At 42.0% G+C, this 25,946-nt stretch overlaps 3 protein-coding genes across 3 annotated transcripts in view; 1 reads left to right on the top strand and 2 right to left on the bottom strand.

Annotated features, from left to right (window-relative positions):
- The window catches only part of LOC306983125 (uncharacterized protein), a 269,919-nt gene that overhangs the window by 138,185 nt on the left and 105,788 nt on the right, over window positions 1-25,946 (top strand). The window lies entirely within an intron of this gene.
- On the bottom strand, window positions 7,777-14,518 carry LOC306959887 (uncharacterized protein; the record flags this gene model as incomplete). The annotated part of the gene is made up of 7 exons (XM_079552139.1): window positions 7,777-7,872; window positions 7,969-8,054; window positions 9,437-9,799; window positions 10,394-10,684; window positions 13,701-13,720; window positions 13,898-13,994; window positions 14,503-14,518. 7 exons carry the CDS (start codon window positions 14,516-14,518, stop codon window positions 7,777-7,779), a joined length of 969 nt encoding a protein of 322 aa, XP_079408265.1.
- Window positions 15,888-18,096, bottom strand: LOC306983122 (uncharacterized protein). The gene is made up of 9 exons (XM_079582856.1): window positions 18,054-18,096; window positions 17,735-17,852; window positions 17,493-17,611; window positions 17,052-17,358; window positions 16,862-16,953; window positions 16,583-16,648; window positions 16,234-16,301; window positions 16,016-16,152; window positions 15,888-15,931 (listed from the first exon to the last, which is right to left on the bottom strand). Exons 2-8 carry the CDS (start codon window positions 17,850-17,852, stop codon window positions 16,041-16,043), a joined length of 882 nt encoding a protein of 293 aa, XP_079438982.1. The 5' UTR covers window positions 18,054-18,096; the 3' UTR covers window positions 15,888-15,931; window positions 16,016-16,040.

Below are 25,946 nucleotides of genomic sequence, written 5' to 3'. Positions count from 1 at the left end.
ACCTTCATGCTTTGTGCAATTTATGCAAGTTATGCATCAGAACGTTCCGCATGTTGAGGAGAAGGTGCTGTTACTTTTGGGACTTCTGCAACTTACGGTTTTTCCGCAATCGGCCAAAATGTCGGAGATTTTTCCCATTGACTTATAATGGGGCTGCCGCAAATCCATGCTTTTCTGCACTTTTTTCTGCATTTTATGCAATTTCTGCACTTTGTGCATGTTCAGCTTCTGCAACTTGTGGGTTTTGAGAAAAAATTGGCCTTCTGCAGTTTTCCAGTTTTTTTATACGGGAGTTTGAAATTTTTGCATTAGTGTGTATGGGGGAATCCAGCCAATGGGGAGACTCCAGGACTTTCAGCCATTTGTGCAGCTTCTGCCAATCAAGCACTGAGGCCATTTCAACAGTTTGACCAGTTTATGGAATATACAAGTTTATGGAATATTAACAATTTATGCAAAGTAACCACTTTATGCATTTTAAACCGTTTATGCAACTTAAGAGTTTATGCCGTTTAGGACTTTTGAATTTTAAAGAGTTTATGCAATTTACATAATTTATGCAAATTAACCCATTCATGCATTTTACCACTTTATGCAGTTTATACAGTTTATGCAACATGACATTTTATGCATTTTACCAGTTTATGCAAATCAAGCAATTTATGCAATTTGAACAGTTTATGCAATTTCTGCATTCGCTTCCCGCAATTCCGCAGTCAATCGCAATGGCACAGCCATTGCATTTCTAGTTTAATGATGTTTTTCAGTGAACAGTTTGACTTTGAGAGTCACTGCAAAAAGTATTTAACTAGATCAGTATAAACATCTCAATTTGAGCAAAATAATCCACATTTTAGTTGTTTTGACGAGTTAAGAAGTTGTTGGGCTTTTGTCCTGGATTATTTCACTTGTTCTGAGATGTTTCTGACTCGTTTCGATACATTTCGTCCTCATTTCAGGTCATTTTCTTTGCCAATGGGGAAAGAAAATTGGTCTTATCTCATTGGCAGTTTTACTTTCTTATTTCAAGCGAGATTTACCCTAGAACTGGTCTGACATGTCCTCAAACAAGCAAAGTAAACTTGGTCCGATCAGGAAAAGTGTCTAAATGAGTGAAAACCGCTCAAAACAAGAAACATTTCCTCAATTCAAGTCATTTAAGCCAATGCTTGATATTGACTTTTTGTAGTGTTTTAGCTCCATTCTGAACAATGTCAATGTCAATTTTATTTATAAAGCACATTTAAAAACAACCATTGTCGACCAAAGTGCTGTACAAGAACAGTAACAATATGTACAATAAACACAATAAAAGTTAAACACAGGTCAGATATAAAGGCACAAACTGTATCTGGTCTACATGGAACCGAAGGCCAAAGCAAAAAGATGAGTTTTTAATTTAGTTTTAAACTCCTCTACAGACTGAGCCGAGCGCACATGTAGAGGAAGGCTGTTCCAAAGTTTAGGGGCCGCCACTGAGAAGGCTCGGTCACCTCTGGACACACGCTTGGATTTAGGAACAGACAAAAGAAGCTGGTCTGCAGACCTCAGAGCTCTGGAAGGACAGTAGAGCTGCAGCAGTTCTGACAGATACTGAGGTGCCAGCGAATTTAGGCATTTAAAAACAATCAGCAGAAGTTTAAACTTGATGCGAAAGGGAACTGGTAGCCAATGTAAAGAGGACAGAATGGGAGTGATGTGCTCCCATTTTCTTGTGCCGGTCAGAACACACCACTGATACTGAAGAACCTGTGTTTAGTTTCACACTTTCTTCAAATATTTGCAGGATCCATGAGTTTGCGGGTCCTCAGAGGAAGCCTCAAGGGGAACAAGTTCTGACCATAAAATAAAACCTCTGCAAAACGAGACAACTCTATGGTCGTGTGTGCCTTAAACAGCTGCAACAGCTGTATTGTGAAGGTCGTGAGGATAAATATTAGTGTCCAAATATCTACTGTGGAATTAACATGTTGCGGCGTTAACTGTGTGTTTAAAAGCACGTGCACGATCTGCTGCAGTATTGCTTTGTTGTTACGCGCGTCAGTTCCTTGGAGAGTCTGGAAAAGCAAAGGGGGGGCCGGTGCCCCCTCCCTGCTTTGTAAGATGGAAGAATCTGGGACAATGTAGGCGTTAAAACAGGAATCAGTCTGTCTTTTAGATCTACAAACCGATATGGGATTAATTAAGGTTGTGAATCTGTTGTCATTACTCCAAAATCTGATTATGGTTCAAACAATGTGCATTGAGTAAAGAAGCCATTGTGTGAATTCCAGCTGTCATAAAGGGGGCCAGGCTTTTCGGGGGCGCTGCCAGCACCAATGGCCTTGTCCTTCTAAAGGAAGCCCCAACGATGAGCTTCTTTTAAAAGGACGCTCCGACACTGATGAGGCTCGTGTTTCTAAAGGAACCAGAACCAATGCTGATGTGTGAGGAACTGTTCTGTGGTGATCTCCTGTTTATTAGGCCCGAGCGCCATCAGGGCTGGGGAAGGCCCGAGCGTCATCAGGGCTGGGGAAGGCCCGAGAGCCATCAGGGCTGAGGAAGGCCCGAGCGCCATCAGGGCTGGGGAAGGCCCGAGCGCCATCAGGGCTGGGGAAGGCCCGAGCGCCATCAGGGCTGAGGAAGGCCCGAGCACCATCAGGGCTGACGAAGGCCCGAGCGTCATCAGGGCTGGGGAAGGGCCTCTTGTAATCGTATAGACTCCCCCACAGAAAAACGAGCACGAAGCGCTGGCCTTCTCTCAATATTGAGAAAATATTGCTCAATATTGAGCAATATTTTTCTTTTTGTCATTGTAATAATAATGTTCCTTATATTATGTTTTTACTACATATTTGAGTTTCAGAATATGACATGACTCTTACCTGCAGCAGAAGTCTGAAGTTCTGTCTAAAGCAGAAGCTCCATGACTTCCTTCTTCACTTCTCAGTCTGTGACTGAAGAGCAATGAGGCCTCAGCCTTTTTACTGCAAACAAAGAGCTCACTGTATTTAGCCTCATGTTACTGTCACTCATGTCTGACCTAAAGTCTCACTCTGAAGAAAGTCACATATAGTGAGGGCCTGTGTGGTGAGTGTGGGCTTAAGGACGAGGGTGGACATTCAGACACATATAGTGAGGGCCTGTGTGGTGAGTGTGGGCTTAAGGACGAGGGTGGACATTCAGACACATATAGTGAGGGCCTGTGTGGTGAGTGTGGGCTTAGAGACGAGGGTGGACATTCACTCTCAGACTTTAGTCCAGTCCTCAGAGCAGGAGGAACAGGTCAGTGTTTGGTGAGTGTGGGATTGTAACCAGTGAAGAGGAGCTGCTGCAGATGTTCACAGATGTTCTAATCGGGCCCTTCATGGCGTCTCGTGTGGTGGAGACACAGCCAGCCTCGTGCTGATTGGCTCAAAGGAGAGTCATGTGATCTTGAGCTTGTTGGACAAAGAGAACGGTCCTGGCTCTGATTGGTCGGCTCTGATCTGAGCGACTGGGATGAAGAGGAGCAGAGACGACACGTCACTCTGGGATGAAGAGGTTTTCTTCACTTTTATTGTTTTTTTTGTCTAATACATGAATCAACTCATAAAAGTCAAATATTATAAAAGAAGCAGAATCAGCAGGAAATACGTCATCAGTGAAAGATACAAGAATAAAAGTATTAACTGAGGATTAACATCAGGAAATAAATGACACCGTTTCAAAAAACTTTGGTTATTTACAAAATCTCTCATTTCTGCTGTTTTTGATCAGTTCAGACGGGGCTGGTCGTCAATAAAACGGCTTCAAATACTGATGTCGCCACAAAAAACTATAATTATTATTTCAATAACTAATCGTTTTAAGTCCTGGTTTAACAGAGTTTAAATAATTCAACTTTGATTCATTTTCATGTTTCATCAAAGTCTTGTTACTGACGTTTATTCTGTGGAAATATTTTTTTAAGGAAGAGTTTTTTTTTATTTAAAATGATGTTACTCAATAAGAAATCAAAATGACTCGTGAACTCATAAAGTACTTACAAAGTACTTACAAAGTACTTTTAAAGTACTTATAAAGTACTTATAAAGTACTTATAAAGTACTTATAAAGCACTCATGTACTTGATGAACTCAGTACAGACTCTTGTCATGCCCAAATATGGATGTTTAGAGGCGTGTCTTTGTACGTCGTCAATAGATACAGATGCCATGGCGTCATAGAAGGGGGCGTGGCCTCACCGAGGGGGAAACATAGTTTTTTACTCATGTTTTCATCATGAGAAATAAACTCATTTATCATGTACAAACTAAGTCAGAAGACAAAAACTAGCTAACTCTATCGTTAGCATTAGCACGATGCTAACATGAAGCATCATGTTCTCCATTAGTCATGTATTTATGGGCTGTTGAACCTCTTTGCTCTTTGTCTCCATGTCTTTGTATCTTTATTTAGTAGAAACTATTTTCATAACTGAGCGTTTGTTAAAGCAGTTTCTGAATAATTAGAGAAAGTTTCGGTTTTTCGTCGTATCAAAGGCAGAGACTTCCTGTTCCGTCTGTGCGACTCTTGTGGGACGTTTTGTGGATGAGAATTAGACTGGAGTCTAAACAAGTGTGACGACCAGCCCCGCTCTCTCTCCCCTAATGCACGTTTCAATCTGTCACAAAAGAAACAAACGTTTCACAGCAGAAAATACTTCAACATCAGTAACACACAAAAGTCAAACTCTTAAAGCCGTAAAACTCCATTCACATCATGACCACTGAATCTGAGTCTAGACCAGGGGTTCCCAAAGTGTGGCCCGCGGGACAAATGTGGCCAGAACAATTCCATTGTCCAGAGAGTGACCTCCTTTTGAGCCTCATTTGCTTAAGACCAACTCTCTCCCATTCATTTTCAATGGTAAATGTGGGTGCAGTACACTGTTTGGCCACCAGCGTCATATTGGGGGCGCTGTTTCACTCCTTTGTGGCGTCTTGGTGTTTATCACAGAGCGTTAGCGTAGCATCGACATCAAACATGACTTATAAAATAATGTTGATAATGATCTAATGTGGCTTTTTCTTTGAGGTCAGTGAATGAGGTCAAGTCACTGTCGCTGCTGTAGATACAGGCTGTTGATTCTGTTCCACTAAAACCAGCCTTTTGCCAGAGTTAAAGGGACTGGATGGAAGTTGGCTTGACATGGCCGTGTTTGGCCCGCGGGCCACACTGTGGCCTCGGAGACTAACAGTTTGGGCCCCCCTGATCTGACCTGATGCAGTCGCTGAAAACAAACGATCAGAAAAGTCAATAAAGTTATTTACAATATTTATCCGTCTGGTTTCTTCACTTCTGCTTTATTTGTTTCTGTATCAGCCGTAAAAGTTACTGCCGCTTTTTCAACTGCCGGAAAAATATTGTTGAGTAATATTTTTCACATAATTATGTAAATCCACTTCAGTTCTTTACAAAACTATACATAATATTCAAATATTTTAAAGACAATTTCAAAAACACAAAGTGGCTAATTTCTCATATAAAAGTGAGTTTGGGCAGAATTAGGATTTAAAACTTTAAAACACTCTTGGGTCAAAGGTCAGGAACTACTTTGATTTAGTCGTTTTTTAGTTTTTATGTAAAGTTGAGTTTTCACGTTTTCCCCCATTGACTCCCATTATAAACTCACTTTTTGGGGTGTTTTTATAATCTGTGTTTAGGTGTTTTATAAAGAGCTGCTTAATTACAGCCATGTTTGTGACAAAAACACCCGACAACCACCCCCACCATGGACGACCACCCCCACCATGGACGACCACCCCCACCATGGACGACCACCCCCACCATGGACAACCACCCCCACCATGGACGACCACCCCCACCATGGACGACCACCCCCACCATGGACGACCACCCCCACCATGGACGACCACCCCCACCATGGACGACCACCCCCACCATGGACGACCACCCCCACCATGGACGACCACCCCCACCATGGACAACCACCCCCACCATGGACAACTACCCCCACCATGGACAACTACCCCCACCATGGACAACCACCCCCACCATGGACAACCACCCCCACCATGGACAACTACCCCCAAATCACTCCAACACCCCCAACTCACTCCAACACCCCTCCCCCCCCTGTAAAAGCCCCTCCCCCATGAGCCTCATAACTGCACAGAAACAGCCTCACTGTGATGTCAGGTTTCTCCCATAGAAATGCATTGGAAATGTAATTTCAGGGTAAATGCTCGAAATTCAGTTTGAAAAATAAAAATCACAAATGTTTCCTCTGATCAGAAGAAACACAAACAACCACAACAATCTGACTTTAAAGTGTGACGGCCGAGCCATGAAAAAGTGAGTTTATAATGGGAGTCAATGGGAGAAAATGTGAAAACTCAACTTTACAGAAAAAATAAAAAAGTGTTAAAAACCAAGTTCCTGACCTTTGACCCTTTTCACTCTGTGACGACCGGCCCCTCACTCTGTGACGACCGGCCCCACACTCTGTGACGACCGGCCTCACACTCTGTGACGACCGGCCCCTCACTCTGTGACGACCGGCCTCACACTCTGTGACGACCGGCCTCACTCTGTGACGACCGGCCTCACACTCTGTGACAACCGGCCCCTCACTCTGTGACACAAAATGAAAACCATTAAAGTGATCAAACTGAATGGGGATGAACATAATGACGACTTTAATCTGTCTCTGAACAGATGCAACAGTCGTGGAAACAAAAGACACTAAAGCTCAATAAAACGTCTAAAGTTATTTACAATATTTATGGTCCGTCGTCGCTTCACTTCCGTTTGATTTGTTTCCATAAATCCTCGTCTCAGAACAATCGCAGTAAAACACAATAATAAAATGATATAACCCTGTCTGTGTGAGCTCTCAGTCGTGCAGGAGTTGTCCTCTAGACGAAGGCTCTTGAGTCTTCATCTAGACTCTGCAGTTTGTTTTCCTTTAGGTGCGAGTACAGCCTCCCCCCCCCCCCCAAACGTCCAACACTTCCACTGCAGAGTCCAGACGACGACTCAAGAACCTGCGTCCTTTAAACAGCGGGTAGATAATAATGATAATAATGATCTAGGGCACCACCTGCTGGAGCGGGGGCTGCATTGCGCTTTAATCTTTGAAACTCCCAGACTTCTGTTTCATAACGTTGGCACAGAAGGTGGTCGAGACTCGCGTTTTTTTGTGTTGGAAACTTTCAAACGAAGCCTCCCTGGTCCTTCTGCCGCTCCGGGGAGCCGTGGGATCAGGAGAATTCCTACATTTACTTCAGACACATGAATAAATCATCCTAATATAATGTAACAATATATATTTGTGTTTTTATTTTTCCGTAATATGTTATAAGACGTGTGTCCAAGCCCACAAACAGCACAAACGTCACTATGATGCTTTTATAATCTTTTATATGAAGAGATTTCTAACGAGGCTTTGACCCAAATGATCCCAGCTGAAAACATGGGGGTTGTTGAGGATTTGCGATGGTTCTGGTTAAATACCAACGGTTACAGGAAAACCACATGGGGCAGTCTAAAGGGCGACCGGCGGCTTTTTCTAAGATACGCACATATTATTCAAGCATATTTATGGCAGATGTTTCCAAACGTCTCGTCTATAATCCTGCGTACGAAGCTTCAGAACTGTAAAAATGTGTCTGTTTTGAGCGTGACAGTAGGGGGCGCTTTAATAGGGGCACAGGTCTGATTTATTCAAACATTCCTTTATAATTGGTGCTTCTTTGAACCCAAATGTTGGCCTGATTTATGGGTCGACCTCTAACAGGAGAAGTATCAGGATCACATCTGGTCAAAGACGACGTCAGTGCGTTCTTCTTCTTCAGGGCGGGCTCTGCGTCTCCTGGCTCTCTGGGCTCTCTCGCGCCCCCTGGTGGCCTGAAACGAAACCGCACAAAACAATCACTTTCCCAACTCGCGCTGCAGTGTGTAACCACGGCAACAAGGAAGCACCGGTTCAGGAAGCGCTCGTACCCGGCGGTAGAAGAAGTATGGGATGAAGTTCAGCGGCATCAGCAGGAGAAGGACCAGCGCTCGGACCAAGGTCTGGAGCTCAGACACTGGAACACACGGGACACACGTCATTAAAGCGGAACGAAGCCCTAAGTCTTTAACCTGAGCCCTAAGCCTTTAACCTGAGCCCTAAGCCTTTAACCTGAGTCCTAAGCCTTTAACCTGAGCCCTAAGCCTTTAACCCTGAGCCCTAAGCCTTTAACCCTGAGCCCTAAGCCTTTAACCTGAGCCCTAAGCCTTTAACCTGAGCCCTAAGCCTTTAACCTGAGTCCTAAGCCTTTAACCTGAGCCCTAAGCCTTTAACCCTGAGCCCTAAGCCTTTAACCCTGAGCCCTAAGCCTTTAACCTGAGCCCTAAGCCTTTAACCTGAGCCCTAAGCCTTTAACCTGAGCCCTAAGCCTTTAACCTGAGCCCTAAGCCTTTAACCCTGAGCCCTAAGCCTTTAACCTGAGCCCTAAGCCTTTAACCTGAGTCCTAAGCCTTTAACCTGAGCCCTAAGCCTTTAACCCTGAGCCCTAAGCCTTTAACCTGAGCCCTAAGACTTTAACCCTGAGCCCTAAGCCTTTAACCTGAGCCCTAAGCCTTTAACCTGAGTCCTAATCTAAACCCAATTCTAACCCTGACCCTAAAACCACATCTTGACCCTCAAACAGTCCTTCAAAGAAGTGAGGACCACCCAAAATGTCCTCACTTTACAAATGTGTCCTCACTCTCTTAAAAACTCAACCTTTTACTTTCTGTAAAGGCCTGGAAGTAAAAAAGTCAATTCTTCCTTGTGTTTGCGGAGTCAGAAACGTCCATTTCTTTCAATACTTTCACTCAAGTCAAATGTCCCTGAGCAGCTTTGACTTTTATTGAACTATTGCTCAGGTTAAAGTGCGTTTTTAGAGCCAGAGAATCATTAATTCGGCCCAAACGCTGACGAAGTTTAAAAAGTCTAAAGCGTCAAAGGGCCATGACACACTCGCCTGGTCAGACACACGTCTTTCTCCTCACATTTCAAATATATTCAACTATAGTTCAGAAGAAACACACGCTGGAATAAACAGAGCAGTTTGGCTAATGATGCGCGGCCACCAGGGGGAGCTGTTTCCCCAATGATGATTCCTGACAGGTGGAAGCGATAGATACAAAATCAAACAGCTCTCGATCGTCCTCTGACAGTGAACTGATGTGTCCGTGAGCGAGAACGGACATTTTCCTCTGGCTCTGTGGAGGAATATTTGATCCCCAGAAGGAGAAATGACCCCAGAGCTCTCACATGGACCAATATAACTGTGGGCTTTGTTTCCACCCAGAGGGGGCTCAGCAGGAGTGACTCCCACGTCCACATTAAAGGGACGTGTGAGGAGAAGAGCTGTGTTTGATGCTGAACTCCAGTGTGGTTTTGCTCTGAATTGTGTCCCAGACGGCGCCCCGTACCCCTTACCTCCTGGGTGGATGTAGAGGGAGCTGTTGGAGGTTAGGCTGTGGTTGAACACCTGCAGGAGGTAAACACAGGTGTAGTTCCCTTTGTGGGCGGGGCTCACTTCAGTAAACAGGAAGTGGGTGGAGTGATTGACGGCCGGCAGGGTGAGGTTGAGAGTGGGAGAGAGCAGCTGGAAGGAGCCTCCCGGGTACTGCGGCTCCACGGAGCATTTGACCCGGAAATGTGCCCCCATCTGCACCCAGGCCCCGCCCTCTCCCGGCGACGCCCACTCACCCTCCTGTGCCCGCGGCCCCCAGAGCTCGCCCTCTGCCCGCGGAGCCCACACCCCCTCAGACACAGACACCTCCGGGACCTTCAGCAGATCTGAGGAGACAAAGGGGGAGACGCTCAGAGCGTCAGGGAGACCAGGATTTATGTTTCAGTTTGAGGGAAAAACAATAATCCATAAACACTGGTCAGAGAGAAGAAGATCAGATACACAATAACTACTGTACAAGTAAAAGTACTGCGTGATTCACTACTTAAGCCCCGCCTTAACCCAGCACAGCTTCTCCACTTTGGCTTTACCCAAATCTAAAGCTTCAACAGCGACAAAACAGCCACAAAAATCTGATGAAAAAGAACTTCAGAAAAGTGACGACGATTAAGCGAAAAAGAAAAGATAAAGATCAGTTAGTTCTTAGCTTTCAAATGAGGCGTTACTCTGGCCTATAGGCTGTGATCTCCAGTCCTGAAGCTTTAGATTTGGGTAAAGCCGAGCTGGTGAACATGTGCTGGGTTAAAGCGGGGGGTAAGAGGTTAAATAAAAGTACTGGAGTAAAAGTAAGTGAGTACTCCCCGCCTCGGCCAATGGGAGCAGAGGATTATCTGTGTTCTCCTCTAGGGGGCGTCGCCACATTCAGTGAACTGACTCTGAGCAGAGACTGTGAGAAGAAGAGACTCTGGATTCAAACCAACCTGAACAAACCACGTGGAGGCGGGAAACAGGTGAGTAACCATCATCGAGACAGTCTCTCACAGCAGATCTGTCCTTCACACAGTCAGTCTCGACCCACCACACTTTACTCTCGTTAAACCCGTCTCTCTCTCCTGTAGAAACAGTTGATCCACAGTCCAGGCCTCGACACACGGCGGCCGCCGCCTCCAGGTCCCAGAGGTCAGAGGTCACCACTGGTCTCCACTCTCCTCCGAGCTCCGCCTCCACCGTCCCCTCACAGCGACTGGCCCCTCCCACCAGCCTAAGCGGCTCTGGACACAAACACAGGTGAGCCCCGCCCCTCTACAGGCCCCGCCCCTGGCCCCGCCCCTTACCTGCACAGGTGAGGTTGAGAGTGGGGCAGGTCTCTGGGCCGGTCCTGGTCCGGGGACAGTCCATCAGCTTAGACTCGTTGCCCTCACAGTGGAACGTCTGCCCCAGAGGAGAGAGCGCCCCCTGGAGGAGAGGAGCCCCACAGCCCAGCTCCCTGCACAGCACCTCTGCCCCGCGACGGTCCAAGGCCCCCTCACAGACCCCGGCCCAGGACTGGTTCTGGATCTGAGGAGATCCTGAACACAGGCTCCGCCCCCCGACCAGCCGCGCCGAGTCTGTGTATGAAGATGAGGTCACAGTCTGAGCCGCTCTGCAGGAAGTCTCTCCTTTATGTAGCACCATTCACTCACACCACCTTCACACTGAGACAAGGCGGCTGAAGTGTGGAGCTCATGGACACAATGGCAGTGTGCACCTGCGGGAGGTTCTTCCAGACCAGAGTTTCTTTAGACCTGAGCTTTGCTGTGGGGAGTCCATGTTTGTCCTGCACTGTTTGTTCTGCTGAGTTTGGTTTGATTCTTTTTTAACCTTTCATTTTCTTATATTCAGCCCCTCCTGTACAAACATGTACACGCCTAAAAACAGCCACAACATTTATACACACTCACAGTTTTTATACTTTTTTTGCATAAATCTCTTGATCTGCTCGATGTCTTTCCAAAACGACCAAACATATAATGGAAAACTAAAAACATGACTATGTTCTGAGTGATGAACATTGGAGCTGGGCTGTGGTCTTTAGAGCCTTGGATGAGTCAAAGTTGTGACTCATATTGATTTGAAGCTTTAGTGTTTTTTCTGTAGTGACGATTCTTTATGTCTAAATGTTCTTGTTCCCATTGACTTCCATTAGAAACACATTCAGGACTTCCACTTTTCTTTGCTCTCCTGTCTCTGTATAAAAGTCATATATTTATAATGTCAGCGTTTCATTTGGAAGAACAAGAGTCGGGTTTGACATTTTGACTGTATTTCTTCAGTTTGGACCTTGTTCCTGTCGTCCAGATCAATGAAATCCTGTTATTTGCCCATGAGGATATAATGGAGCCATGGCAGAACCTGGACTTTTCTCACATCAAACTTCACATTTTAAATCTCACTGTAATACAGGAAAAGGTCTCATATCTGTGATGTCAGCGTTTCATTTGGAAGAAAAGGAGCTGAACTTCACATTTTCACTGCATTTTAGACTTTTCCACTTTTCTAACATTGTAACAGATGCTGTATCTTCAGTCAGCTCATACTGAAGCCCAGGGGAAACTACAGGATTAGTTTGTCTTTGTGTTTTCTATAAAATACATGAATATTTTAAAATGAACGAGTGATTTATCGACAGTAATGTTTAGTCACAGTCAGTGGTTAGTTTTGAAGCAGAAAACGAGGCCCAGGTTTATAAACCTGAGGAAACAGGAGAATAAATCCAGACGGCAGGTCTTTGTCCACGTTTCTTTGTGTGTCGAGGTCACTTTCAGCTGATCATTCAGATTTTAGCACAAAAAACTCATCACAGATTGAGTGATTTTATGCCGTGTTTCAGTGAGATTTAAAAGTTTCAGTTTTCAGGGTAAATCCATTGGAAATGCCTCATTTCCATTATATTCAATAGGAGAAAATACAGTGATTTTGTTCATGTGCCGACACTGGGAATGAGGTTCAATCTGATGAAACTCAGTCAAAATGTTCAAATTCACTCCAAATGAAACGCTGACTTTGTAAAAAGTGAAGTTTCAAACGGCTCTGGAAGAGCAAAGAAAAACATGTATAATGGAAGTCACTGGGGCTGTTTCAGCCGCTGCCATTTTCACATAAAGAATCGTCCAACACAGAAAAACTATGAATGTCATTAAATCCATTTCACTTCATCTGTGACACAAACACAGACACAGCCTCAGCTCCACATGTGATTATTACAAACATCATCACACTCAAGTGTTTTGGAAAAAGTACTTCATGTGATTTATGCAAAAAGAAGTGGAAACAAATCTGTAAAAATGTAGATTTCATGGCTGTTTTTAGGCGTGTACATGTTTGTCCACTAGGGGGCGCATTTGAGCAAAGTTATAAATCTGTCACTACAGAAAAACTACAAATGATTCAAATCCTGTTTTGTTTCATGTTTGGGAGTTTTGAGAAGCTGAAAAGTGATTCTGGAGATTTATGAAAAAAAATGAAAGTGTGTGTTTTTTATAGCAGTTTGAAAAGCATGTACATGTTTGTCCACTAGGGGGCGCACGTGTAGAAAATGCTCCAAAATAAAAGACATGGGAGAAAAACAAACTCTGGATTCAGAGAATTTGGCTCAAAAGAACATTTTGAGTTTTTTCATCAAATGAAGAAACAAAACATGTCCATTGGGCGACACAGGCTCTGCAGACACGTCTTTATGTGGGAACTTCAGAGACACTTTCATATTTTAAACTTTAGATTGTTTGTTTTGTTTGTAAAACAAGTTAAAAAGTCATATTTGACTCATTTTCTTATTATTCCAGTTTGCACATCAGATGTATTTTGTAATAACTTTACCCATAATGCATCATTTCTGTATAAATGTGTAAATAATGTGACACATGTTGTGTTTTTAAGTGATGTGTTTAAACATATGTTTCCGCTTGGCCTGCACGGCCTCGTGTTCTTCCTGAAGCACAAACTCAAAACGACCCCCCCCCCTCAACGACCCCTCCCCCTCTCCCCCAACAACCCCTCCTCCTCTGACCCAACGACCCCCCCCCATCCCCCTCTGACCCAACGACCCCTCCCCCCCTCTCCCCTCCCCCTCCCCCTGAATTCTGGCTCAAATACTTTGACTTTCACTGAAAGTACTTATGAAAGTAGGTACTTGGATACTTTTACTTCAGTAAAGTATTTGCTCCTGTGGCTGGTCGCCATGGTTACTGCCCTTTAAGTCCCTGAAAACTATGAGTAGGATTATTTATGACTGTGGTGTTTCAGACTCACCTGAACAGGTCAGATCCAGACTGAAGAGAGAGAGATCAGTGTCAGAGCGAAAACAGCTGATCAGTGAAGAGTCGACACAGAAGTCAGTAGAGAGAGAAATGGCTTCTCTGACTGAAACTCTTTTGTTCTTCTGACTCACAACTGACCCACAATCCAGCTCCAAACACACTCTGTTTACAAGCCACAGAGGGGTGTACCCTGGACCCACATCAGTCCAGTCCTGTCCCGCCCTCTGCACCTGCAGCCGCCCTTGACACCGACTCTGACCATCGACCAACCTCAGACTGGACGACTCTGAAACAACAGGCAATGGCACAGTGGTTAGTGTGTGTGTGAGGAGAGAGAGAGAGAAGTGTGAGGAGAGAGAGAGAGAAGTGTGAGGAGAGAGAGAGAAGTGTGAGGAGGAGGAGAGAAGTGTGAGGAGAGAGAGAGAAGTGTGAGGAGAGAGAGAAGTGTGAGGAGGAGGAGAGAAGTGTGAGGAGAGAGAGAAGTGTGAGGAGAGAGAGAAGTGTGTGGAGGAGAGAGAGAGAAGTGTGAGGAGAGAGAGAGAAGTGTGAGGAGAGAGAGGAGGAGGTGCCTCTAAAGTCTGTCTAGTTTAATATTAGATCCAAATAATTGTACAGTGTCTGTTGCTGTATTAAGAAAGTGTTAAGAAACATCATTTTTTATTTGTATTTAACAGGAGTAACACCACAGGTGTCCAGTAGAGGGCGCTGCAGGATCAGCTGTGAATGCACCTCCTCTTGTGAAACAGCAGGGCAGCTGTGGCTACAGTACTGGAGCCTTTTTGTTACACCTGTACCGTGATGTTGGACCATGAACAGTTGTCATAATCAAATATAAAGTGATGTCTGATTTGAAGGTGTTTTTGAAACAAAGTCAGACTGATGTGTGAGTCCATTATCGGTCAGAACAAGAACGTCCTCATTATGACGTTATTACTTTCCTCAAAAGCCTGGACTCTTTAAATCCCTATTTACAACCACACAAACATGGAGCCTTGACCTTTGACCCCTCATGTTCAACTGCCGGAAAAACATTGTAGATTCATATTTTTTCAAACTTTTGTCACACAATGATAATAATCCACTTCAGTTCTGCAGAAAACGACCAAAGTCTGAAAAAATATCCAAAGCCAAAACGCAACAACTTAACAAAAGCCAAAACACAACAACTTAACGAAAGCCACAACGCAACAACTTAACAAAAGCCAAAACACAACAACTTAACAAAAGCCAAAACACAACAACTTAACAAAAGCCAAAACGCAACAACTTAACAAAAGCCAAAACAAAACTTAACGAAAGCCAAAACACAACAACTTAACGAAAGCCAAAACACAACAACTTAACAAAAGCCAAAACACAACAACTTAAAAAAGCCAAACACAACAACTTAACAAAAGCCACAACACAACAACTTAACAAAAGCCAAAACACAACAACTTAAAAAAAGCCAAAACACAACAACTTAACAAAAGCCACAACACAACAACTTAAAAAAAGCCAAAACACAACAACTTAACAAAAGCCAAAACACAACAACTTAACAAAAGCCAAAACACAACAACTTAACAAAAGCCAGAACACAACAACTTAACGAAAGCCAAAACGGAAGTTACCGGTCAAAAAGGAAGTCACCGTAAGTCGGACTGCAATTGCCGAAGTACCGGCATATTATGAGCGCCAGTGGAAGAGGATTTTGAAAGAAGTTGGAAAAGTAAGTTATAGTAAGCTATTGCTTTGTAACCATGGTCTATGCCACTTTCTACTGGCTTAAATAATGACTATTGCACTTTTCAAAATCATTCGTTGTACAGTTATCCTTTTCCTGCCGCGAATGTCAGGTTTTCTGTGATCATTGATATTAGTGCATGGATAATATTAAAGCTGCGTAAGAGGATCAATGACAGATTAATTAATAGTTATTTTAAGCCAGACGTAAGTGCTAAATTGTGGTTGTCTTTGTCACCAGGATATGTTTTGTCCAATTTGTGGGGTGAGCCTTCAAACCGTTGAGCCCTGCTGTGGCTCATGTGGCAGAAATATTGAGTTTTTACGGATTTTTCAACACGATGAAGGTTTTGGTCTAGGATGTGTTATTCTGAAATATTATCATCGATATAATAATTGTTTGAGTCTTACTTTGCAGTACAGTTACTGGTAACGATTAAATATTTTGTATCTTGTGTCAGATTTTGTATTATATCTGAAGCAGACAGCTGCTCCACCCTAAAACCAGATAGTCATGATCTATGTTACTTCATAAACATAATGTAAATGATAGCAGATGAAACTAAACACAATAAAATCCACAGTTGTTGAGAGGGTGAGTTGTTTCTTACTCTGTTTCTTCTGGAGTCTCATGGCTTTTATTGGAACTGTCCACATGTTTAACTTCTTTATCCTCTTTATCCTCGATCACAATGGGTGAATACAATTCAGTGTATTTTCTGATAAATTAACACAAACAAATATATTCTAGGGATTTTCAAATAAATAAGATTTGTGACTTGAAGAGTGAGGATCATTACATGTAACTTGTAGCTTCCATCACATTCATTGCTGTTCCTTGGTCCATTTGTGAGTTGGAAGGTGAGTTCTAATGCACAAAACATGATGTTAGCAAAAACAGTCAACTTACAAATTATGTCATTTTCTACATCATGTAGACCGCTAAATCAGTGTGACATAACTAATTGTGCAAAAGAACATTTGTTTGTCGTTATATTTTATGACAACAGAATCAGAATTGTTTTTATTGCCATCATTGGTGAACAGGTTCACACACTACGATTTTTTTTCAGTTCAGTCGTGCAACATGAAACATAAAACATAACATTACAAGGTAACAACACACAATGTTAAGGAACTACATATTACCAGAGCTGTTAAATCAGTGTGTGATTGTCCATCATCAGTTGTACTATTCAAGGCGGGTTCCAATATCTGGGGATAATAAAAGTTTTAGTGTGGTACTTCAGATAACATTAACAAACTATGGCAGAAATAATAATATATACATATTTAATTGTAATACCCTGCCATTCAGTATGGCACGTTAAACACATTAGCGGAAATGGTCATTTCATTTTTTATTTGGAAAATGCAAGCATTAAAGTGTCAATTTTGAAATACAAGCATGGGGAAAAACATTTATACCATTGTATCATCTGTATTGAACTCTGCATCACTACTGCTCATAATGATCACCTCTGGATCTGACTCCTCGGAATCTGTGGTGGCCTCCTGAGCTGTGAAATACATCAGATGTGGACAATTATTTTAAACCAATGAACCGATACCAGAGTGCGCCTCTAGATTGGCAATTAGTCTCAGGTTAACTCACAACAGGTCATGAAATCTTCAGCTGTACAAATGTACACAGTGATGCGTTGGTACGTCTTCCCTATTGCCTCCTTGTAGTCTTTAACAGAGAATGGGGTGTTTGTTCCTGGTATATTTACTAGCTTTGTACCATCAGGATACACCAGAAAGTGGGGACCGGGGGGCAGATTTTTGTTGAAGGCCTTCAATTTTTGCAGTGCTATATTGTGCAATTCTTCTGCATCTGAGCCTGGTTTGAGTGAAACGGGGAGTGTCATTCCTCTCATTGGACTCAGGACTCCATCTTTCACCCGCATATGGCCTACTGAAATCTACAGAGAAACAACAAAAGAAGGCTACCGTAAAGCAGCCCAGTGATTTATAACATTTATACTACACACTACCAATGCATGTTGAGGTTGATAAGCTGCAAGTTCATCAACCTACAAAAACAAAGAGAAGTTACCTTCACAAGGTTTTCTTTTGGCTGTTCTTTTTTCTTTTTGAAACACAATTGCCTCTCCTTCTCTTTTAAAGTCCTGAAATTCCGGAATGACTCCAGTGCCCCCTCTTCTTTTATGCCTCCTGCATCAAACAGAGGCAAACAACTCTCATCAGAGCGAATTTAAGAATCAATGAGGAATCTGAGAGAGGTACAACATACAACACATTTGTCTCAAGTATCATGTAGAAAAATTGTTACATTACCCTGTCTTGTGCCAGGTTTTTGGACATCACGCAGGAATGATATATTCTTTCCACACGAACTACAGAATTTTGTTTCGGGGTTTAACCCCGTACCGCAAAAAGGACAATACATCGTCATCTGTAAGGTGAGGGGACACTGATCATTGTCGCGAAGTTCCAATGCACGTTGCAATTGTTTGACAGCGTTAAACTTCGTAACATTAGCTCAATGCCCAAGTCATCGCGGTACAAATTAGTTGAACCTAACAATAGTCATTATTTAAGCCAGTAGAAAGTGGCATAGACCATGGTTACAAAGCAATAGCTTACTATAACTTACTTTTCCAACTTCTTTCAAAATCCTCTTCCACTGGCGCTCATAATATGCCAGTCCGTCTGCAATTGCAGTCCGACTTACGGTGACTTCCTTTTTGACCGGTAACTTCTGTTTTGGCTTTTGTTAAGTTGTTGTGTTGTGGCTTTCGTTAAGTTGTTGTGTTTTGGCTTTTGTTAAGTTGTTGTGTTGTGGCTTTTGTTAAGTTGTTGTGTTTTGGCTTTTGTTAAGTTGTTGTGTTGTGGCTCAAAGTTGTTGTGATGTGGCGTTTGTATTAGCCGTTTTAGCATTTGCATTTGTTGTGACCCTTCTCGGCCACCGTAACTTGAACACATCACACTCGTAGTTTCCACTTATTTACTACGTCACAAAGCACTTGAACTCATCACACTCGTAGTTTCCTTTTATTTACTACGTCACAAAGCACTTGAACTCATCACACTCGTAGTTTCCTTTTATTTACTACGTCACAAAGCACTTGAACTCATCACACTCGTAGTTGAGCAGCACCGACGGGACAAAGAAAAACAAAATGGCTCCGATCAGAGGAAGGCGCAGGCGGAAACGGAGCTTTGAAAGTCACATTAAAGCTGATTTAGAACTCATGACGTGTAAAACTCATGACTTTTTAAAGTCAATTGCTGATCCCTGCACTGAAGAGCACCAAAGTTAGATTTTTGAAAAAACAAGGATATCCAAGCAGCGCTCCTGCATGTTATAGTTTGTTGAACCCCAAAGGATACATAGGGATCATCCTAAGCTGGAGCGGCTCCGTTCATTGAACGTTGGAATTACTCACCATTCATCTAAAATGGCTACAAATTATTTCTCCTACTCTAACGAAGAAGGTGAGCGCATCATTGTTCCGGATACTTTACTCAATCAAAGTCCCTCAAAGCCACAGGAAGCTAAAAAGCTATTTCTGGACTTGAAGAAGGCTTCTGAAAAAGACCTGAAGCTACAACTTCACATGACCACTTTGTCAGATTACTGGCGTGAAAGGATGATACCACGGGGACTGAGAATAAAGAAATGTCCATCATTTGGTGCAGATGATAAAGAATTCCGGAACAAGTGGGAGGCCATCTTGAATAAATGCTCCTTCGACCTCATGCTTCTGCTGATAGAAGAGGCAAAAAAAGCAGCAAACACTAACACAGAATGAAATTGCCAAAATGAAAGAAGAAGTCTCTTTGCAATTTCAAGAACAACAAATAGCTTTTGAAACAGAAATAAAAGAAGGACTTAGACAAGCTAAATTGGCTAAGTTTAAAAGAGACCAATCTGACTATAATGAAGATAAAGTTTACAAATGGAAGACTACTGACCAGAGATACTCTAAAAGAAAAACACAAAGACAAAGGACTGTCTCATTTCAACTTCCAAGCAGTGAAGATGATTACTCTGGAACAGAGGACCAGCCCTCAAGCAGTTTTTTAGAGTCAAATCCAAGAAGAGAGGACAGAACTCGCAGACGCCAAAACGGAGGACCAGACGAGGCCGGAGGAAGTCAAAGAAACACACAGAATCGGCGCACACATACCAGAAGTCAGTCCAGGATGAACAAGTAATCAATGTTTCTAATACCCAACTGACATCGAGCCACATTGCTGTGTTATCTAAAGGACTTACATTTGCTCCAACAAATAAAACCAAAGAGTTTCAAACAAAAGTAGACTTGTTTAAATTCCATCGCAGTCTTCAGTTAAAACTATGGTATCATACAAATCCTAATCAGGCCGCCCTTCGCTCTGGGACACACCATAGTACTACAAGGATATTTAAGCCCAAATCAAAATGTATGCCTAATATTTGTAATCCAACTTGAAGTGCATTTTAGTCACCCACAACCTATCTTTTGAAGAAAAAGAGGCATTAAATTGGTTGCCTACAAATGAAGATATAGTAATTAAACGGGCGGACAAGGGAGGAGCTGTGGTTGTTTGGGGGAGGGATCAGTACATCACAGAGGCTATGAGACAGCTGAACAACTGTGAGCACTACATCCCACTGCAGTCAAACCCACTACCACAACTCCAGTCTGAGCTAATGGAACTCCTCACACATGCTGAAAATGAAGACTGGATTACAAAACAAGAATATGACTTCCTTTTATGCAAAAATCCACGTATCCCGTCATTTCATAGATTTTCATATTAAAAGCTATGTGTCTACTCTGCCATCTTTTAGTCAGGACAGTACACAAGTCCTGAATAAACTTAAAGACATTAAAAATATTGGCTCTGGATATTTAGTAACGATGGATGCAGAATCGCTCTACACTAATATTGAACATGAAGATGGACTTACGGCTCTCACACACTATCTAAATAAGAGATCTTCTGAGGAGATGCCACCAGCTGGATTCATAGTGGACCTTACTAAATGGACTTTGTACAACAATGTTTTTCTGTTCCTTAACCGCATGTACAAACAGCAGAAAGGTACAGCAATGGGGGCTTTGCTCCTAATTACTATATCTATATTTGGGTTTTTGGGAAGAAAACTTTGTCTACTCCAATCTAAACATATTTCTTGATAAAATAATATGGTGGGGGCGCTATATAGATGATGTGCTACTTTTTTGGTCTGGATCAAATGAGGAATTGAGGCAATTTCACTTCTATTTAACCCTTGTGTGCCCCATAATTCAGAGTTACACTCGTGGTCACCTGGGGTCATTTTTGACCCCATTTTGTTTCTCTAATATCTCAGCCATAAAATAACCTTTTTCAATAAGTTTGGGTTCTATCTTTAGTGTAGCTTCAGACTAATGGCCTGATACAAAAAAAATGTGTTTTTTATTTTTTTTCAGTTTGTAGGCCTCGTTTATGTAAAAAAACACCAAATCCTGAACAAACAACAGTCATAAAATATCAAAAATCGAATTCTGAGGATAACTCGGACTATCTGGTCAGTTTCCAAGTGGAAATAGTCAAACTTTTGTGTTAATGCAATTTTTGAATTTTCTCATGCATTTGAATGAGAACAAATAGTTACACTCGTGGTCACCTGGGGTCATTTTTGACCCCATTTTGTTTCTCTAATATTTCACTAATAAAATAACATTTTGAAATAAATGTGGGTTCTATCTTTAGTTTGACTTCATAAAAATGCACTGATAGTAAATTTACCAGTTTTTATTATTTTTTGGGTCGGTGGGACATGTTTATGTAAAAAAAGTCAAATTTTGAGCCAAAAATGGCCCTGTAGCACTGAAAATCCTGAAGTGGATATAACTCCAAGTATTTGGTGAATTGGGCACTGGGAGAGGCTCAAAGGTAGAGCAGGTTCTGTTTTTGAAAAATGTTTCATTTTTGAATGAGAGCAAATAGTTACACTCGTCGTCTCTGGGGTCATTTATGACCCCGGCAAAACCCCATTCATTTCAATGGAGATGAGCCGATCCTGCAGGTTTTCTATCTTTGACCTTTTGTACCGACTTCATTTGTGCTTCAGATATGAAACCATTATTATGTTTCCATCCCAGAGGACCTCCTTGACATGCACATTCACCAGATTTTGAATTCACATATTTTCACAATAGTTACAGGGCCTAAAGCCTGAAAACAGCAGCAGCTCTCCATTCATTTCAATGGCAGTGTCCTCCATGTCTGTGATTCCAGCTATATTTTGGACTTTTGCCTTTCATACAAACTTCATTTCAACTCCAAATCCATAACTTTTTTAAATATACACTCCACAGAGCCTCCACTACATGCACATGTGCCACATTTTGAATTCAGTCATTTTTTCATAGTTTTAGGACCCAAAAACCAGTGCTATAACCCAGTTTCGAAATACAGCCAAACTGTGATTCTCGCTCTCTTATTTCAGGAAAGTCTCTATATTCTCATCAAAAATCTGCTCAAAGCAGAGTTTACATCTTAATTCATCAACTTTTATCAAAATATTAAATGTTCAGTGCAGTTTGACAGTGAAAGTAAAGTACAGTAGAGCAGAATGTGTTTGGAAAAACAAAGCTGTAAAAGTTAAACAAACAACTGATATTCTATAAACACCAAACAAATGCACATTTATCTATACAAAATCATCTTTTTTGGTCTTGATCTCTTTCAAACTACTCAGACACTGAAATGCATCAGATTTTATGATCTGTGATAAAGTTTTGAGTGTTCACAGCATTTTGTCTCTGCAGGTGAACGGCATGCGTTATGTTCATGTAAACCTGTGTGGACTCTCGGACTTACTGTGTCAAATACAGCCTCAGAATGTGGAAATATGGTCAAATAGAAAATAAAAAACATAGTGAAAGCATTATAAATATTCACAAAAATAACAGGACATATAAAATGGAATATAAATAAATGTTTCTAAGAGCAGCTGGTGCAGATGTGGACTGTGGGTCGGGACTGACCTGAGAGATTCTCTTTTGGACGTTTGTTTTTCAAACTGAGCTGTGATGGAGGAACGTCTGTGTTGGACGATGTGTCTGTGTTTGAATTGTGTTTTTATTTGTTCTAAAGGTCCAGGAACATGTTCACTGTGATGTGTTATCCCGGTGTTGGAGCTGAAGCTGTATTTAGTACAGTTTAGTTTGAGTGTTTATAAACGTCACCTGAACCAAACATGAGCTGCTCTACTGTTCACCTGCAGAGACAAAAGGCTGTAAACACTCAAAACTTTATCACAGATCATAAAATCTGATGCATTTCAGTGTCTGAGTAGTTTTAGGAGAGATCATGATCAAAAAAGATGATTTTGTATAAAGAAATGTGCATTTGTTTGGTGTTTATAGAATATCAGTTGTTTGTTTAACTTTTACAGCTTTGTTTTTCCAAACACATTCTGCTCTACTGTACTTTACTTTCACTGTCAAACTGCACTGAACATTTAATATTTTGATAAAAGTTGATGAATTAAGATGTAAACTCTGCTTTGAGCAGATTTTTGATGAGAATATAGAGACTTTCCTGAAATAAGAGAGCGAGAATCACAGTTTGGCTATATTTCGAAACTGGGTTATAGCACTGGTTTTTGGGTCCTAAAACTATGAAAAAATGACTGAATTCAAAATGTGGCACATGTGCATGTAGTGGAGGCTCTGTGGAGTGTATATTTAAAAAAGTTATGGATTTGGAGTTGAAATGAAGTTTGTATGAAAGGCAAAAGTCAAAAATATAGCTGGAATCACAGACATGGAGGACACTGCCATTGAAATGAATGGAGAGCTGCTGCTGTTTTCAGGCTTTAGGCCCTGTAACTATTGTAAAAATATGTGAATTCAAAATCTGTTGAATGTGCATGTCAAGGAGGTCCTCTGGGATGGAAACATAATAATGGTTTCATATCTGAAGCACAAATGAAGTCGGTACAAAAGGTCAAAGATAGAAAACCTGCAGGATCGGCTCATCTCCATTGAAATGAATGGGGTTTTGCCGGGGTCATAAATGACCCCAGAGACCACGAGTGTAACTATTTGCTCTCATTCAAAAATGAAACATTTTTCAAAAACAGAACCTGCTCTACCTTTGAGCCTCTCCCAGTGCCCAATTCACCAAATACTTGGAGTTATATCCACTTCAGGATTTTCAGTGCTACAGGGCATTTTTTGGCTCAAAATTTGACTTTTCTTACATAAACATGTCCAACCAACCCAAAAAATAATAAAAACTGGAACATTTACTATCAGTGTGTAACATTTAAAGGCTAGGCGGTTGACTGCGGAAGCTAGAATGCACAGAAGATGGTTCGTCACGGAGCCTGGGTTGTGAATGATTATACCAGAGCCATGGATTTCAATTTTAGTGTCTGTATTCTTCAAGCACATGACGGAACAACATGAGTACAGGAATCACAAAATAGTTTGGACAGTTCGAGGGCGGAGCAACGCGCCGCCAACGAATGGGAGGGGAAAAGAAAACCCAAATAAAAGGGGAAAGGGGGAAAAAAAAACCGTCCCGATATGTCCCACGGCCGGAATAGAGTTCGAGTTGAGCGGTAATCCAGTTAGGGCAGAGTTCAAGCGTATCGGATGGATGTGTGTTTTGCTTATCCTACCACGTATAGGTCCGAGGGTTCGTAGCTCGCCATCTCGTTAGGAGTCCTCGAGTTGGGACCATCGAGAGTTCAAGAGTTCATGGGGTAGGGTTGGACTTTGTTGGTTCCATACAAAAAACCTGACCTACAAGGCCAAAAAACACAGGTTAAGTAACCTAGTTACTAAAGTAACCAACGAAATAAAGTAAATCAATATCAATAAATAAATAAATCAATATGCATAAACATACATGCTGAATGCAAATGCATATTACACTCATGTGTAATGATGTTACCCCACACTGTGAATTGTATCTGAAAGTTGTGTTCAGAATCAAAACAACTCAAATCACATTGAGAAAAATAATAAACAAAGTGCACGTTTAAATTCAGTGGTCGAATAATCCAAACACAAATGCAGAGTTTGGTATTCGAATTGGTATTGCGCAATATTCAGTTAAAATCAATGGGCTTCAATGGCCACCAAACATGTTACCATTTCAGCGGCAGTCACGAAAGTGACAAAAAACGCTCAAAACGGCAATAATTCTTTAGATTAGCGAACAAGCTAATCGTTTAAAGCAATGCCTACAATTCGGCTTTCACGATAGAACAAACAAACAATTCACCTTTGAGTTTAGAATGTTTAGCGCGGAGTCTCCAGGCGCGGCCCGACGTCTAAACACAGCGGAACCAGACAGGGGCTCTGGTTGAGGAACGGCAGCAGCTATAGTCAAAGTAACGCTTCCGTGAGCAATCACACGCAGAACGAGACATAATATAGTTTGAGAAGCGGATGGCAAAAGACTTACCTAGGATTCAGAACTTGAATCGCTAAGCTTGGAGCGTGTCGTTCATTTGTTTGGGGACGCCGAAAGATCATGCCACAGCCACAGTGGAGACGGAGAGGAAGTGAACCCGCGTGACCCGTAACTTGTAGGAAGTTGGAAGTTTGGGGTGGCGCAGGAAGTGGACCCGAAAAAAATAAAAGGCTCTACTAAATGCGGGTTACAAGTGCATTTTTATGAAGTCAAACTAAAGATAGAACCACATTTATTTCAAAATGTTATTTTATGAGTGAAATATTAGAGAAACAAAATGGGGTCAAAAATGACCCCAAATCAAACATTTTCCATTAACTCTTTTATTAACTGTAACACCAGTGCTGTGGTTTACAGGCTTGAGTGCCCATGTGGCTGTTTCTATATTGGTAGAACTAAGCACAAGCTAAAATGTAGATTGGCAGAACATAAACAGGCCATACGTACAGGGAATCCTCTGTACCCCATGGCTCTGCATTTTAAACACTCTAACCATGGACTTAACACCTTAAAAGCATTTTGTATAGATCACATCCCTGAGCCATTAAGAGGAGGCGACAGACTTAAAAGTCTCCTGCAGAGGGCGTCCTTCTGGATCTACACTCTGAAAGCAACAGAGCATCCAGGTCTCAATGGGGAACTGGACTTTACACCTTTTCTTTAATGCTTCTGTTTATAGAAGATGTTTGTATATATGACTGTAAATAATGTGTAGATATTTGTATATCATCCTGATATGTATTTTTGTACATTTCCTTGTATTCTGAAATCCTGCTCATAGGATGTACTGCATCAGCTGACTGAGTTCCAGCCCCTATGGGTCATGTGACCACTTCATACAGTTTAAAAGCTGCTCACACATCACTCGAGTCCTGCCCTGACGAAAGCCTATACGGCTGAAACGCGTAGGCAATGTTTTAATCTAATGGCCGTGCTGCAATAAAGACCAGCACCTTTTCTTTGAGCGCCTCAGTTTTGTATCTTTTTAAAGTCAAATGCTGATCCCTGCACTGAAGAGCACCAAAGTTAGATTTTTGAAAAAACAAGGATATCCAAGCAGCGCTCCTGCATGTTTTAG

Source organism: Gobius niger (genome assembly GCF_951799975.1).
Source record: "Gobius niger genome assembly, chromosome: 2".
Classification (NCBI taxonomy): Eukaryota; Metazoa; Chordata; class Actinopteri; order Gobiiformes; family Gobiidae; genus Gobius; species Gobius niger.
This window is presented reverse-complemented; position numbering and strand designations above follow the sequence as displayed.